This window comes from Passer montanus, unplaced genomic scaffold (genome assembly GCF_014805655.1).
Source record: "Passer montanus isolate IOZ18808 unplaced genomic scaffold, ASM1480565v1 scaffold557, whole genome shotgun sequence".
NCBI classification, from domain to species: domain Eukaryota; kingdom Metazoa; phylum Chordata; class Aves; order Passeriformes; family Passeridae; genus Passer; species Passer montanus.
The window spans coordinates 1-17,171 of record NW_024370562.1 but is presented as its reverse complement, the minus strand read 5'-3'; the positions used below and the strand labels follow the sequence as shown (position 1 = coordinate 17,171).

General features: G+C 47.8%; 1 protein-coding gene across 1 annotated transcript; it reads left to right on the top strand.

Moving 5' to 3' along the window:
• Positions 1 to 848: 848 nt before the first annotated feature.
• LOC120510149 (FACT complex subunit SPT16-like) lies at positions 849 to 17,165 on the top strand (the record flags this gene model as incomplete). Its single annotated transcript, XM_039725644.1, has 14 exons — positions 849 to 941; positions 1,991 to 2,083; positions 2,956 to 2,965; positions 3,061 to 3,233; positions 5,171 to 5,317; positions 6,176 to 6,327; positions 8,440 to 8,612; positions 9,664 to 9,754; positions 9,851 to 9,924; positions 11,645 to 11,757; positions 12,480 to 12,573; positions 13,588 to 14,096; positions 14,455 to 14,520; positions 16,900 to 17,165. Coding segments are annotated over 14 exons (2,054 nt in total), but the record flags the coding sequence as incomplete, so codon positions are not given.
• Positions 17,166 to 17,171: the final 6 nt, after the last annotated feature.

Genomic DNA, 17,171 nt, shown 5'->3' with positions numbered 1-17,171 from the left:
TCTTTGGGGTGAATTTGGGGGATTTGAGGTAAATTTGGAGCAGTTGAAGTAAAGCTGGAGAATTTGAGATGGATTTGGGGGGGTTTGAGGTGGATTTTGGGGATGCTGAGGTAAATATGGGGGTTGTGAGGTAAATTTGGGGGGTTTGAGGTAATTTTGGGGGGTTTGAGGTAAATTTGGGGGGGTTTGAGGTGAATTTGGGGTGTCTGAGGTAAATATGGAGAGTCTGAGGTGGATTTGGGGGGTTTGAGGTAAATTTTGGAGGATTTGAGCTAAATTTGGGGGGTTTGAAGTAAATTTGGGGTATTTAAGGAAAATTTAGGGGGTTTTGAGGTAAATTTAGGGGGACTTAAGGTAAATTTAGGGGGATTTGAGGTAAATTTGGGAGATTTGAGGTAAAGTTCTGGGGTCTGAGGTGAATTTTTGAGGTCTGAGGTGAATTTGGGGGATTTGAAGTAAGTTTTGGGGGATTTGAGCTAAATTTGGGGGTTTTAGTTAAATTTGGGGAGATTTGGGAGTTTTTAGAGTGGATTTCGGGTGAATTTTTGGGCTTTGGGGTAAATTTGGGTTATTTTGGGGGTTTTAACCCCTTTTTTCCCTCAGAAAGGGGAGGATGAGTTCGGGGGGTGGATTTTTGGGTGAATTTGGGTTATTTTGGGGTATTTTAACCCTTTTTTCCCCTCAGAAAGGGGAGGATGAGTTCGGGGGGGGATTTTGGGGTGAATTTGGGTTGTTTTGTGGTTTTTAACCCCTCTTTTCTCCTCAGAAAGGGGAGGATGAGTTCAGAGGTGGGATTTTGGGGAGAATTTGGGTTGTTTTGGGGTATTTTAACCCTTTTTTCCCCTCAGAAAGGGGAGGATGAGTTCGGGGGCGTCGACGCCATCGTGGTGGCCGTGGGGGTGGACGAGGAGATCGTCTACGCCAAATCCACGGCGCTTCAGGTGAGGGGAAAACACAAAAATCCCTAAATCCATGAGGGGAAAACAAAAAAATTCAAAAATTCCTGAGGGGAAAGCACAAAAAAACCCCAAAATCCATGAGAGGAAAACCCAAAATCCCTGAGGGGAAATCCCAAAATCCTGAAAAAAACCCTAAAATCCTTGTGGGGGAAACAACAGGGGGGTGTTAGAGGAATGGGGGGAGTCTGAGGTGAATTTGGGGGCTTTGAGGTAAATTTGGGGGGGTTGAGGGAAATTTGGGATGTTTTGAGGTAAATTTGGGATGTTTCAGGTGGGTTTTGGGTCTTTGAGGTGAATTTGGGATGTTTGAGGTGAATTTGGGGGATTTGAGGTAAATTTGGAGCAGTTGAAGTAAAGCTGGAGAATTTGAGATGGATTTGTGAGGGGTTTGAGGTGGATTTTGGGGATGCTGAGGTAAATATGGGGGTTTTGAGGTAAATTTGGGGGGGTTTGAGGTGAATTTGGGGTGTCTGAGGTAAATATGGAGAGTCTGAGGTGGATTTGGGGGGTTTGAGGTAAATTTGGGGGGGTTTGAGGTGAATTTGGGGTGTCTGAGGTAAATATGGAGAGTCTGAGGTGGATTTGGGGGATTTGAGGTAAATTTTGGAGGATTTGAGCTAAATTTGGGGGGTTTGAAGTAAATTTGGGGTATTTAAGGAAAATTTAGGGGGTTTTGAGGTAAATTTAGGGGGACTTGAGGTAAATTTAGGGGGATTTGAGGTAAATTTCGGAGATTTGAGGTAAAGTTCTGGGGTCTGAGGTGAATTTTTGAGGTCTGAGGTGAATTTGGGGGATTTGAAGTAAGTTTTGGGGGATTTGAGCTAAATTTGGGGGGTTTTAGGTAAATTTGGGGAGATTTGGGAGTTTTTAGAGTGGATTTCGGGTGAATTTTTGGGTTTTGGGGTAAATTTGGGTTATTTTGGGGGTTTTAACCCCTTTTTTCCCTCAGAAAGGGGAGGATGAGTTCGGGGGGTGGATTTTTGGGTGAATTTGGGTTATTTTGGGGTATTTTAACCCTTTTTTCCCCTCAGAAAGGGGAGGATGAGTTCGGGGGCGTCGACGCCATCGTGGTGGCCGTGGGGGTGGACGAGGAGATCGTCTACGCCAAATCCACGGCGCTGCAGGTGAGGGGAAAACACAAAAATCCCTAAATCCATGAGGGGAAAGCAAAAAAAAATTCAAAAATTCCTGAGGGGAAAGCACAAAAAAACCCCAAAATCCATGAGAGGAAAACCCAAAATCCCTGAGGGGAAATCCCAAAATCCTGAAAAAAACCCTAAAATCCTTGTGGGGGAAACACAAAAAATCCCAAAATTCCTGAGGGGAAAACCCAAAAATCCCTAAAATCCATGAGGGGAAATCCCAAAATCCTGAAAAAAATCCAAAATCCCTGAGGGGAAATCCCAAAATCCCCAAGAAATTCCAAAATCCCCCAAAAAATCCCTGATGGAAAATAATAAAAAAAAAAATTCCTCAGGGGAAAAACCCCAAAATCCCTGAGGGGAAATCTCAAAGTCCCCAAAAACTCCCTGAGAAAAATCCCAAAATCCTCAAGAAAAATCCCAAAATCCCGGGGAAAAATCCCAAAAATTTGTGAGGGAAAAATCCCGAGAAATTGTGAGGGAAAAATCCCAAAAATTTGTGAGGGTGAATCCCAGAATCCCTGAGAAAAGTCTCAAAAATTGAGAGGGGGAAATCCCAAAATTCCCAAAAAAAATCCCAAAAAATGCTGGAAAAAAAAATCCCAAAATCTCTGAAAAAAATACCCTAAATTGCCCCCAAAATAACCCTTAAATTCCCTGATAAAAACCTCAGAGTCCCTGAGAAAAATCCCAAAATCCCTGAGGAAAATCCCAAAAACTGAGAGAGGAAAATCCCTGAGGGAAAATCCCAAAATCTATCAAAAAATCCCCAGAAATGCTGAAAAAAATGCCAAAATCCCTGAAAAAAAAATCCCTAAATTCCCCCCAAAAATCCCAAAATCCCTGGGAAAAAGCCCAAAAATTGTGAGGAGAAAATCCCCTAAAAAAACCCAAAATTCCTGAAAAAAACCCTCAAAATGCCCCCCCATCCGCCCCGCCCTCCTTGGCCCCGCCCCCAGCTTGTCCCCGCCCCCGGCAGAACGAGAGCAACAAGGCGAACTTTGAGAAGCTGCTGGAGGCGCTGCGCGGCAGCCGGGCCGGGCGGCGCCTCGGCGTCTTCGCCAAGGACAAGTTCCCCGGAGACTTCATGAAGAGCTGGAACGACGCCCTCAGCAAGGAGGGCTTCGAGAAGGTCCGGGGGCGGGGCCTGGGCGGGGCCAGGGGCGGGGTGGGGCGGAAGAGTTGGAGTTGGGTGGGATGGGTCAATGTTGGGTTGGAAGGGTCAAAGTTGGGTTTGAAGAGTCAAAGTTGGGTTCAATGCGTCAAAGTTGGGTTGGAGTTGGGTTGGATGGGTCAAAGTTGGGTTGGAGTTGGGTTGGATGGGTCAAAGTTAGGTTGGATGGGTCAGAGTTGGGTCAGATGAGTCAAAGTTGGGTTGGAAGAGTCAAAGTTGGGTTGGAAGAGTCAAAGTTGGGTTGGAAGAGTCAAAGTTGGGTTTGAAGAGTTGAAGTTGGGTTGAAGTTGGGTTGGATGAGCGAAAGTTGGGTTGGAAGAGTTGGAGTAGGGTGGGAAGAGTTGGAGGTGGTATGGAATGGTCAGAGTTGGGTTGGTAGAGTTGGAGTTGAGTTGGATGAGTCAAAGTTGGGTTTGATGGGTCAAAGTTGGGTTGGAGTTGGGTTGGAAGAGTCAGAGTTGGCTTGGATGAGTTGGAGTTGGGTTGGAAGGGTCAAAGTTGGGTCAGATGAGTCAAAGTTGGGTTGGAAGAGTCAGAGTTGGGTTTGAAGAGTCAAAGTTGGGTTGGAAGGGTCAGAGTTGGTTTGGAGTTGGGTTGGATGAGTGAAATTTTGGTTGGAAGAGTTGAAGTTGGGTTCAATGGGCCAAAGTTGGGTTGGAAGAACCAAAGTTGAGTTGGAAGAGTTTGAGTTGGGTTAGATGAGCCAAAGTTGGATTGAATGAGTGAAAGTTGGGTTGGAAGAGTCAGAGTTTGTTCAGATGAATCAAAGTTGGGTTGGAAGAGCCAAAGCTGGGTTGGAGTTGAGTTGGGAAAGTCAAAGTTGGGTGGGATGAGTCAAGGTTGGGTTGGAAGGGTCAAAGTTAGGTCGGAAGAACCAAAGTTGAGTTGGAAGAGTTGAAGTTGAGTTGGAAGAGCCAGAGTTGAGTTGGAAGGACCAAAGTTGGGTTGGAAGGGTCAAAGTTAGGTCGGAAGAACCAAAGTTGAGTTGGAAGGACCAGAGTTGAGTTGGAAGAGCCAAGGTTGGGTTGGAAGAGTTGAAGTTGGGTTTGATGGGTCAAAGTTGGGTTGGAGTTGGGTTGGAAGAGTCAGAGTTGGGTTGGAAGAGTTTGCGTTGGTTCGGATGGACCAAAGTTGGGTTGGATGAGCCAAAGTTGGGTCAGAAGAGCCATAGTTGGGTCGGAAGGGTCAAAGTTGGGTTGGAAGGGTCAAAGTTGGGTTGGAAGGGTCAAAGTTGGGTTTGGATGGACCAAAGTTGAGTTGGATGAGTCAAAGTTGGGTTCAATGGGTCACAGTTGGGTTGGAAGAGTTGAAGTTGGGTTTGATGGGTCAAAGTTGGGTTCGAGTTGGGTTGGAAGGGTCTGAGTTGGGTTGGAAGGGTCAAAGTTGGGTTTGAGTTGGGTTGGAAAGGTCAAAGTTGGGTCGGAAGAGCCAAGGTTGGGTCGGAAGAGTCAAAGTTGGGTTGGAAGAGTTGAAGTTGGGTTTGATGGGTCAAAGTTGGGTTCGAGTTGGGTTGGAAGGGTCTGAGTTGGGTTGGAAGGGTCAAAGTTGGGTCGGAAGAGCCAAAGTTGGGTCGGAAGAGCCAAAGTTGGGTCGGAAGAGTCGAAGTTGGGTTGAATGAGCCAAAGTTGGGTCGGAAGAGTTGGAGTTGGGTTCAATGGGTCAAAGTTGGGTCGGAAGAGTCAAAGTTGGGTTGGAAGAGTTGGAGTTGGGTTCGATGGGTCAAAGTTGGGTTGGAAGAGCCAAAGTTGGGTTAGATGAGTCAAAGTTGGGTCGGAAGAGCCAAAGTTGGGTCGGAAGAGTTGGAGTTGGTTCAGCTGAACCAAGGTTGGCTCGGGAGGCTCGGCACCAACCCGAGCGGCCCCGCCCACGGCGCCCACGGTGGCCCCGCCCCTCAGGTGGACGTGAGCGCGGCGGTGGCGCAGGCCATGGCGGCCAAGGAGGAGGGGGAACTGCAGCTGATGCGCAAGGCGGCCGCCATCACCTCCGAGGTCTTCACCAAGTTCTTCAAGGAGCGCGTCATGGAGATCGTCGACGCCGACGAGGTGGGTGGGCTGGGGTGGGAGCAGGAATGGGAGGTTTGGGGTCAGGGTGGAGCAAAAACGGGACGTTTGAGGAAACGTTGGACCAAAAATTGGAGTTTTGAGGAGAAGTTGGACCAAAAATGGGAGTTTTGGGATCTGGATGGGGCAAAAATTGGAATTTTGAGGAGAAGTTGGACCAAAAGTTGGAATTTTGAGGAAACGTTGGACCAAAAATTGGAGTTTTGAGGTCAGGATGGACCAAAAATGGGAAGTGTGAGGAGAAATTGGACCAAAAATGGGAATTTTAAGGTCAAGTTGGACTTCCAAAATTTGGAATTTTGAGGTCTGGATGGACCAAAAATTGGAATTTTGTGGTCAGGTTAAACTCCCAAAAATTGGAATTTTGAGGTCAGGATGGAGCAAAAATTGGAATTTTTAGATTTGGATGGAGCAAAAATTGGAATTTTTTGGTCAGGTTGGACCAAAAATGGGAGTTTTGGGATCTGGTGGGACCAAAAATTGGAATTTTGAGGTCAAGTTGGACTCCCAAAAACTGGAATGTTGAGATCAGGATGGACCAAAAATTGGAATTTTGAGGTCCTATTCCGTCACCATACCTAACATGGTACAGAAAAGGTATTTTGGGCTCATTTTTCTCGAAAAATTGTTATTTTGAGGTAAAATTGACCCAAAATTTCACATTTTTGGGGTCCACCTCACCTAAAAACCGACATTTTTGCTCCAAACCCCAACATTTTGAGGAGAACTTTGTCCCATTCTGGGGTTGGATCTTGGTGGCCATGGCCAGGGGGTGGGTCTATCACCTCATGATGATGTAATGATGACGTCACGCTGACGTCACGCTGACGTCACCCGCAGAAGGTGCGCCACAGCAAGCTGGCCGAGGCGGTGGAGAAAGCCATCGAGGAGAAGAAATACCTGGCTGGGGCCGACCCCTCGGCCGTGGAGATGTGCTACCCGCCCATCATCCAGAGCGGCGGCAACTACAACCTCAAGTTCAGCGTCGTCAGGTACCCAAAATCGCCGGAATTTAACCCAAAATAGAAAACCCCGAAAAAAACCCCAAAAACTAACAAAATCCCACCCAAAAATACACAAAAAATTACACAAAAATACCCCAAGAGTGGGGGCAACTACAACCTCAAGTTCAGCGTCATCAGGTACCCGGAAAACCCCAAATCCCCGGAATTTAACCCAAAATAGAAAACCCCGAAAGAAACCCCAAAAACTAACAAAATCCCACCCAAAAATACACAAAAAATTACACAAAAATACCCCAAGAGTGGGGGCAACTACAACCCCAAGTTCAGCGTCATCAGGTACCCGGAAAACCCCAAATCCCCGGAATTTAACCTCCTCAAAATCCTCACAAAAATCCTACCAAAACCCCCCAAAATCCCACCCAAAAATACACAAAAAATTACACAAAAATACCCCAAGAGTGGGGGCAACTACAACCTCAAGTTCAGCGTCGTCAGGTAGGAAAAAATCCCAAAATCCCCGGAATTTAACCCAAAAATCCAACATCCTGAAAAAACCCCGAAATCCCGTAAAAATTCACCCAAAAAATCCCAAAAAAATTACACAAAAATTCCCCAAGAGTGGGGGCAACTATAACCTCAAGTTCAGTGTCGTCAGGTACCCAAAAAACCCCAAATCAGCAGAATTTAACCCAAAATCCAAATTCCCAAAAAAAACCCAAAAATCCGACAAAATTCCCACAAAAATCCCCAAAAATTAAAGAAAAAAATCCCCAAAAATTCCCCGCCCATCATCCAGAGCGGCGGCAACTACAACCTCAAGTTCAGCGTGGTCAGGTACCCAAAATCGCCAGAATTTAACTCAAAATCCAACATCCACAAAAATTACCCTGAATCCCCCCAAAATCCCCATTTCTTACCCCATTTTCCCCCCGTTTTTTTCCCATTTTTACCCCGTTTTTCTCCATTTTTCCCCGTTTTTTCCCTTTTTTTTTCTGGATTTTCACCAATTTCCCTATTTTTCACCCCAATTCGCAGCGACAAGTCCCACATGCACTTCGGGGCCATCACTCCCATTTCTCACCCCATTTCTCCCTCCATTATTCCCAATTTTACCTCATTTTTTCTCATTTTTACCCCGTTTTTTCACATTTTTCACCCGATTTTCACCAAATTCTCCATTTTTTCCCCCAGTTTCTGGATTTTCACCAATTTCCCTATTTTTCACCCCAATTCCTAGTGACAAGTCCCACATGCACTTTGGGGCCATCACCCCCATTTCTCACCCCATTTTCCTTATTTCTGACCCCATTTTTACTCTGTTTTTTCCCATTTTTTTCCTGATTTTTCCCTTTTTTTTACATTTTTCATCGTTTTTTACCAATTTCTCTCTTTTTCACCCCAATTCGCAGCGACAAGTCCCACATGCACTTCGGGGCCGTCACCCCCATTTCTCACCCCATTTTCCTTATTTCTGACCCCATTTTTAACCCTTTTTTCGCCATTTTTCCCCGTTTTTTCCCATTTTTTGCTATTTTTTTCCCCGATTTTTACCAATTCCCCGATTTTCACCAAATTCTCCATTTTTTCCCCCAGTTTTCAGTGACAAGTCCCACATGCACTTTGGGGCCATCACCCCCATTTCTCACCCCATTTTCCTTATTTCTGACCCCATTTTTCTCCATTTTTTTGCTGTTTTTTCCCCATTTTTCCCCCTTTTTCCCATTTTTTCACCGATTTTTCCCATTTTTTTCACTATTTTCACCAATTTCCCTCTTTCTCACCCCATTTTTCAGTGACAAGTCCCACATGCACTTTGGGGCCATCACCCCCATTTCTCACCCCATTTTCCTTATTTCTGACCCCATTTTTAACCCTTTTTTTGCTGTTTTTTCCCCGTTTTTTCCCGTTTTTTGCTATTTTTTTCCCGATTTTTACCAGTTTCCCCATTTTTCCCCCCATTTCACAGTGACAAGTCCCACATGCACTTCGGGGCCATCACCCCCATTTCTCACCCCATTTTCCTTATTTCTGACCCCATTTTTAACCCTTTTTTCGCCATTTTTCCCCGTTTTTTCCCATTTTTTGCTATTTTTTTCCCGATTTTTACCAAATTCTCCATTTTTCCCCCCCAATTCGCAGCGACAAGTCCCACATGCACTTCGGGGCCATCACCTGCTCCATGGGCATCCGCTACAAGTCCTACTGCTCCAACCTGGTGCGGACGCTGATGGTGGATCCGTCGCAGGACATGCAGGAGCACTACGGCTTCCTGCTGACCCTCCAGGACGTGCTGCTGCGTGAATTACGGCATGGTGAGTGACCCCTGAGTGACCACTGAGTGACCACACTGACCACTGAGTGACCACAGTGACCACTGACCCCGACTGACCCCGACTGACCCCCGAGTGACCACTCCCAGGACATGCAGGAGCACTACGGCTTCCTGCTGACCCTCCAGGACGTGCTGCTGCGTGAATTACGGCATGGTGAGTGACCCCTGAGTGACCACACTGACCTCTGAGTGACCACACTGACCACTGAGTGACCACACTGACCCCTGAGTGACCACACTGACCTCTGAGTGACCACACTGACCACTGAGTGACCACACTGACCCCTGAGTGACCACACTGACCTCTGAGTGACCACACTGACCACTGAGTGACCACACTGACCCCTGAGTGACCACACTGACCTCTGAGTGACCACACTGACCACTGAGTGACCACACTGACCCCTGAGTGACCACACTGACCTCTGAGTGACCACACTGACCACTGAGTGACCACACTGACCCCTGAGTGACCACACTGACCTCTGAGTGACCACACTGACCACTGAGTGACCACACTGACCCCTGAGTGACCACACTGACCTCTGAGTGACCACACTGACCACTGAGTGACCACACTGCCCACTGACCCCGACTGACCCTCCCTGAGCAGCCCCATCCAGATCTGTCCATGGCTGACCACAAAACGTCCCACAGTGACCCCTGAGTGACCACAGTGACCCCTGAGTGACCGCTGAGTGACCACTGAGTGACCCCCTGAGCACTGACTGACCCCTGAGTGACCACAGTGACCACTGAGTGACCTGAGTGACCGCTGAGTGACCACAGTGACCACTGAGTGACTCCAAGTGACCGCTAAGTGACCCCTGAGTGACCACTGAGTGACCCCTTGGCCCCTAAATGGTCCTGACCTGAGTGACTGCTGAGTGACCAATGGGCAACTCCAAATGACCTGAAGTGACCCTGAATGACCCCGAGTGACCCTTAAGTGACCCCTCTGACCCTGAGTGACCCCTCCTGACCCTGACTGACCCCTGAGTGACCGGAGTGACCGCTGGCTGCCCCCGCAGGCGCCCGTCTGTGCGACGTCTACGCGGCCGTGATGGACGTGGTCAAGAAGCAGCGGCCGGAGCTGCTGGGCAAGGTCACCAAGAATTTGGGGTGAGAAGGGGCGATTTTGGGGCCGGGCTCGCGCGGCGGTCAGGGCGGTCACTCTGTGGTCACTCTGTGGTCACTCTGGTCACTCCGCGGCCGCAGCTTTGCCATGGGCATCGAGTTCCGCGAGGGCTCCCTGGTCATCAACAGCAAGAACCAGCAGCGCCTCAAGAAGGGTGAGCACAAAATCCACCTTTTCCACCCCAAAATTCACCCTTTTGGGGCCGGGCTCGCGCGGCGGTCAGGGCGGTCACTCTGTGGTCACTCTGTGGTCACTCTGGTCACTCCGCGGCCGCAGCTTTGCCATGGGCATCGAGTTCCGCGAGGGCTCCCTGGTCATCAACAGCAAGAACCAGCAGCGCCTCAAGAAGGGTGAGCACAAATCCACCTTTTCCACCCCAAAATCTGCATTTCCGTCCCAAAACTTACCTGTTCTGCCCCAAAATCTGCCTTTTCCACCCCAAAATCTGCTTTTTGTCCAAAAATCCCCACTTTTCACCCCAAAATTCACGTGTTCTGCCTCAAAATCCGGATTTTCCACCCCAAAATCTGCTTTTTATGGGATGGTGTTTTTTCCTCATTTTTTGGTTTTTTCCCATTTTTCAACAAAATCCCCCCATTTTCCCCCCAAACAGGGATGGTGTTTTTCCCCCTTTTTTTATTTTTTTCCCCATTTTAACCAATTTCCTGTGTTTTCCCCCCAAACAGAGATGATGGTAGATTATGTTTTTCCCCCCCCTTTTTTTTTTTTTCCCCGTTTTAACCAATTTCCTGTGTTTTCCCCCCAAACAGAGATGATGTTTTTCCCCCCTTTTTTTTGTTTTTCCCCATTTTTTGTTTTTTTCCCCATTTTTAACCAAAATCCCATGTTTTGCCCCCAAAAAGGGGTGCTGTTTTTTCCCCATTTTTTGGTTTTTCCCCCATTTTTAACCAATTTTCCCCCAAAACAGGGGTGTTGTTTTCTCCCATTTTTTGTTTTTTCCACCCATTTTAACCAATTTCCTGTGTTTTCCCCCCAAACAGAGATGATGGTTTTCCCCCTTTTTTTTTGTTTTTCCCCATTTTTTGGTTTTTTTCCCCATTTTTAACCAAAACCCCATGTTTTCCCCCCAAAAAGGGGTGATGTTTTTTCCCCATTTTTCTCCATTTTTTGGTTTTTTCCCCATTTTAAATCAATTTTCCCGCCAAACAGGGATGGGGTTTTCCCCCATTTTTTATTTTTTTCCATTTTTAACCAATTTCCTGTGCTTTCCCCCCAAACAGGGATGGTGTTTTTTTCCCCATTTTTTGGTTTTTTTCCCATTTTTAACCAAAACCCCGTGTTTTCCCCCCAAAACAGGGATGGAGTTTTTTCCCCATTCTTTTTCGCTTTTCCCCATTTTTTGTTTTTTTTCCCGCCAAACAGGGATGGGGTTTTCCCCCATTTTTTATTTTTTTCCATTTTTAACCAATTTCCTGTGCTTTCCCCCCAAACAGGGATGGTGTTTTTTTCCCATTTTTTGTTTTTTTCCCATTTTTAACCAAAACCCCGTGTTTTCCCCCCAAAACAGGGATGGAGTTTTTTCCCCATTCTTTTTCGCTTTTCCCCATTTTTTGTTTTTTTGCCATTTTTACCAAAATCCCGTGTTTTCCCCCCAAACAGGGATGGTGTTTTTCCCCATTTTTTTTTCCTTTTCCCCATTTTTTGTTTTTTTCCTATTTTAACCAAAATCCCCTGTTTTCCCCCCAAACAGGGATGGGGTTTTCCCCCTTTTATTTTTTTTTTCCCGTTTTAACCAATTTCCTGTGTTTTCCCCCCAAACAGGGATGGTGTTTTTTCCCCTTTTTTTTCTTTTTCCCATTTTCCCCATTTTTTTCCCCCTTTTAACCAAAATCCCCCGTTTTCCCCCCAAACAGGGATGGTGTTCAGCGTCAACGTGGGCCTCTCGGACCTGCCCAACCGCGAGGCCAAGCGGCCGGAGGAGCGCAGCTACGCGCTCTTCCTGGGCGACACCGTCATGGTGGACGAGGTGGGCGGGGCCGGCCCCAAACCCACCAATCGCGGCAGGGCTCCTCCCCTCCGCCAATCGCGGCCTTGCTTCCCTCACAAAATGGCGCCCGACCCTCAGAAAATGGCGGCATCCGTCAAAAAATGGCGCCCTCCCCTCGCAAAATGGCGGCCGCCCCTCACCAATATGGCGGCCTCCCTTCACAAAATGGCAGCCCCTGTGTTTTCCCCCCAGGCCTCCCCTCATAAAATGGCGGCCTCCCCTCACAAAATGGCGGCTCCCCCTCACAAAATGGCGGTCTCCCTTCACAAAATGGCGGCCTCCCTTCACAAAATGGTGGCCGCCCCTCACAAAATGGCGTCTCCCCTTCTTCCCTCGGCCAATCGCGTCGCTCCTTCCCTCAGCCAATGGCGTGCGGTGATTCCCTCAGCCAATCACAGCCTTGTGTCCGTCAGCCAATCACAGGCCTTGCTGCTTTTCCCCTCGTCCAATCGTGGCCTCGCTCCCCTCAGGAAAATGGCTCCTCCCCTTCTGCCCTCAGCCAATCACAGCCTCGTGCTCATTGGCCAATCACAGCCTGGCTTTCATTGGCCAATCGCAGCCTGGCTGCTTGCCCTGTTGGCCAATGGGATTCCCTCAGCCAATCGCATTTCCCGCCCAATTCCTTCAGCCAATCGCGTGTCCCCGCCCGTTTTCTCCCGACCAATCCCGTGTCCCCGCCCCTTTTCCCTGACCAATCACAGGAGGGCCCGGCCGTGGTGCTGACGGCCGTCAAGAAGAAGGTGAAGAACGTCGGGATCTTCCTCAAGGTGAGGGGGAAGTTTGGGGATAAAAACGGCGATTTTGGGCAAAACGGGCTTTGGGGAAAACAAACAGGGATTTGGGGGGAAAACCCGAGGGTTTTGGGGCTAAAAATGGCGGGTTTGGGCAAAAAAGGGATTTGGGGGAAAATGGGGAGGTCGGGAAAAAAACGGAATTTGGGGCAAAAAATGGGGAATTTGGGCAAAAAATTTGGGATTTTGGGAATTCTGGGATTTCAGGGACTTTGGGATCTTGGGAAATTAGAAATTTGGGATTTGGGGGATTTGGGGAATTTATGATTTTGAGAATTTGGGAATTTGGGATTTGGGGATTTTATGGAATTTGGGATTTTGGAAGATTGGGAATTTGGAATTTTGGTGGTTTGGGGAATTTGGGATTTTGAGAATTTGGGATTTGGGGATTTTATGGAATTTAGGATTTTGGGGATTTGGGATTTTGGAAGATTGGGAATTTGGAGTTTTGGTGGTTTGGGGGATTTGGGATTTTGAGGATTTGGGATTTGGGATTTTAGGGAATTTGGGATTTCCCCCCAAACAGGGATGGTGTTTTTTTCCCCATTTTTTGGTTTTTTTCCCATTTTTAACCAAAACCCCGTGTTTTCCCCCCAAAACAGGGATGGAGTTTTTTCCCCATTCTTTTTCGCTTTTCCCCATTTTTTGTTTTTTTGCCATTTTTACCAAAATCCCGTGTTTTCCCCCCAAACAGGGATGGTGTTTTTCCCCATTTTTTTTTCCTTTTCCCCATTTTTTGTTTTTTTCCTATTTTAACCAAAATCCCCTGTTTTCCCCCCAAACAGGGATGGGGTTTTCCCCCTTTTATTTTTTTTTTCCCGTTTTAACCAATTTCCTGTGTTTTCCCCCCAAACAGGGATGGTGTTTTTCCCCATTTTTTTTTCCTTTTCCCCATTTTTTGTTTTTTTCCTATTTTAACCAAAATCCCCTGTTTTCCCCCCAAACAGGGATGGGGTTTTCCCCCTTTTATTTTTTTTTTCCCGTTTTAACCAATTTCCTGTGTTTTCCCCCCAAACAGGGATGGTGTTCAGCGTCAACGTGGGCCTCTCGGACCTGCCCAACCGCGAGGCCAAGCGGCCGGAGGAGCGCAGCTACGCGCTCTTCCTGGGCGACACCGTCATGGTGGACGAGGTGGGCGGGGCCGGCCCCAAACCCACCAATCGCGGCAGGGCTCCTCCCCTCCGCCAATCGCGGCCTTGCTTCCCTCACAAAATGGCGGCCGACCCTCAGAAAATGGCGGCATCCGTCAAAAAATGGCGGCCACCCCTCACAAAATGGCGGCTTCCCTTCACAAAATGGCGGCCGCCCCTCACCAATATGGCGGCCTCCCTTCCCAAAATGGCGGCCGACCTTCAGAAAATGGCGGCCTCCCCTCACAAAATGGCGGCTCCCCCTCACAAAATGGCGGCCTCCCTTCACAAAATGGCGGCCTCCCTTCACAAAATGGTGGCCGCCCCTCACAAAATGGCGTCTCCCCTTCTTCCCTCGGCCAATCGCGTCGCTCCTTCCCTCAGCCAATGGCGTGCGGTGATTCCCTCAGCCAATCACAGCCTTGTGTCCGTCAGCCAATCACAGGCCTTGCTGCTTTTCCCCTCGTCCAATCGCGGCCTCGCTCCCCTCAGGAAAATGGCTCCTCCCCTTTGCCCTCAGCCAATCACAGCCTCGTGCTCATTGGCCAATCACAGCCTGGCTTTCATTGGCCAATCGCAGCCTGGCTGCTTGCCCTGTTGGCCAATGGGATTCCCTCGGCCAATCGCATTTTCCCGCCCAATTCCTTCAGCCAATGGCGTGTCCCTGCCCCTTTTCTCCCGACCAATGGCGTGTCCCCGCCCCTTTTCTCCCGACCAATCCCGTGTCCCCGCCCCTTTTCCCTGCCCAATCACAGGAGGGCCCGGCCGTGGTGCTGACGGCCGTCAAGAAGAAGGTGAAGAACGTCGGGATCTTCCTCAAGGTGAGGGGGAAGTTTGGGGATAAAAACGGCGATTTTGGGCAAAACGGGCTTTGGGGAAAACAAACAGGGATTTGGGGGGAAAACCCGAGGGTTTTGGGGCTAAAAATGGCGGGTTTGGGCAAAAAAGGGATTTGGGGGAAAATGGGGAGGTCGGGAAAAAAACGGAATTTGGGGCAAAAAATGGGGAATTTGGGCAAAAAATTTGGGATTTTGGGAATTCTGGGATTTCAGGGACTTTGGGATCTTGGGAAATTAGAAATTTGGGATTTGGGGGATTTGGGGAATTTATGATGTTGAGAATTTGGGAATTTGGGATTTGGGGATTTTATGGAATTTGGGATTTTGGAAGATTGGGAATTTGGAATTTTGGTGGTTTGGGGAATTTGGGATTTTGAGAATTTGGGATTTGGGGATTTTATGGAATTTAGGATTTTGGGGATTTGGGATTTTGGAAGATTGGGAATTTGGAGTTTTGGTGGTTTGGGGGATTTGGGATTTTGAGGATTTGGGATTTGGGATTTTAGGGAATTTGGGATTTTGAGAATTTGGAATTTTTGGGATTTGGGATTTTGAGAATTTGGAATTTTTGGGATTTGGGATTTTGAGAATTTGGAATTTTTGGGATTTGGGATTTTGAGAATTTGGAATTTTTGGGATTTTGAGAATTTGAATTTTGGGATCTGGGGATTTGGGGATTTTGGAAAATTCGGAAATCGGGATTTTGGGAATTTGGGATTTTGGGAATTCGGGAATTTGGGAATTTGAGAATTTGGGAATTTAGGATTTTGGGATCTGGGGAATTTGGGTTTTGGGAATCCCCAATTCCTGCCCCAAATTCCCCAATTCTTGCCCCAAATTCCCCAATTTTTGCCCCAATTCCTGCCCAAAATCCCGAATTCCTGCCCCAAGGTCTCCAATTCCTGCCCCAAATTCCGGCCCCAATTCCCCAGTTTCTGCCCAAATTCCTGCCTGAATTCCCCCAGTTTCTGTCCAAAATCCCAAATTCCTACCCAAAATCCCCCTTCCACCCCCATTTTTTCCCCAAAACCCCATTTTTTCCCAAATCCCATTTTTCCCAAAACCCCAATTTTTCCCCAAAACCCCATTTTCCCCCCAAATCCCATTTTTCCCCAAAACCTCTTTTTTTTCCCCCAAACCTGCATTTTTCCCAAACTCCATTTTCCCCCCAAAACCCCATTTTTTCCCAAATCCCATTTTTCCCAAAACCCCAATTTTTCCCCAAAACCCCATTTTCCCCCCAAATCCCATTTTTCCCCAAAACCTCTTTTTTTTCCCCCAAACCTGCATTTTTCCCAAACTCCATTTTCCCCCCAAAACCCCATTTTTTCCCCAAAACCTTCTTTTCCCCCAAACCCCATTTTTCCCAAAACCTCATTTTTCCCCCCAAACTTTAATTTTTCCCAAACCCCATTTTTTCCCTCAAATCCCCATATTCCCCTAAAACCTGCATTTTTCCCAAACTCCATTTTCCCCCCAAAACCCCATTTTTTCCCCAAAACCTTCTTTTCCCCCAAACCCCATTTTTCCCAAAACCTCATTTTTCCCCCCAAACTTTAATTTTTCCCAAACCCCATTTTTTCCCTCAAATCCCCATATTCCCCTAAAACCTGCATTTTTCCCAAACTCCATTTTCCCCCCAAAACCCCATTTTTTCCCCAAAACCTTCTTTTCCCCCAAACCCCATTTTTCCCAAAACCTCATTTTTCCCCCCAAACTTTAATTTTTCCCAAACCCCATTTTTTCCCTCAAATCCCCATATTCCCCTAAAACCTGCATTTTTCCCAAACTCCATTTTCCCCCCAAAACCCCATTTTTTCCCCAAAACCTTCTTTTCCCCCAAACCCCATTTTTCCCAAAACCTCATTTTTCCCCCCAAACTTTAATTTTTCCCAAACCCCATTTTTTCCCTCAAATCCCCATATTCCCCTAAAACCTGCATTTTTCCCAAACTCCATTTTCCCCCCAAAACCCCATTTTTTCCCCAAAACCCCCATTTTTTTCCCCAAACTTGCATTTTTCCCAAAACCCATTTTTCCCCAAATCCCATTTTCCCCCAAATCCCCATTTTTTTTCCCAAAACCCCATTTTTCCCCCAAACCCCCATTTTCCCTAAAACCTGCATTTTTCCCAAACCCCATTTTTCCCCAAATCCCATTTTCCCCAAAACCCATTTTTTTTCCCAAAACCCCATTTTCCCCCAAATCCCCATTTTTTTCCCAAAACCCCATTTTTTCCCTCAAATCCCCATTTCCCCTAAAACCTGCATTTCTCCCAAACCCCACCCCCTCCAACCCCATTTCTCCCAAACCCCATTTCCCCCAAACCCCCTTTCCGCCCCCTTTTCCCCGTTTTTCCCAAACCGGCCGTTTTCGGCCCCGTTTCAGGGCGCGCAAGTCCAACGTGTCGTACAAGAGCGCGGCGCTGCTGCCCAAGGAGCCGCACGTGCGCGAGATGAAGATCTACATCGACAAGAAGTACGAGAGCGTCATCATGCCCGTCTTCGGCATCGCCACGCCCTTCCACATCGCCACCATCAAGGTCTGGGCCGACCCAAAATCGCCGGGATTTCACCCAAAATCGGGGCCGGGGGAAACGGGGGGAAAACGGGGAAAGGGGGGTGGGAGGTGGGT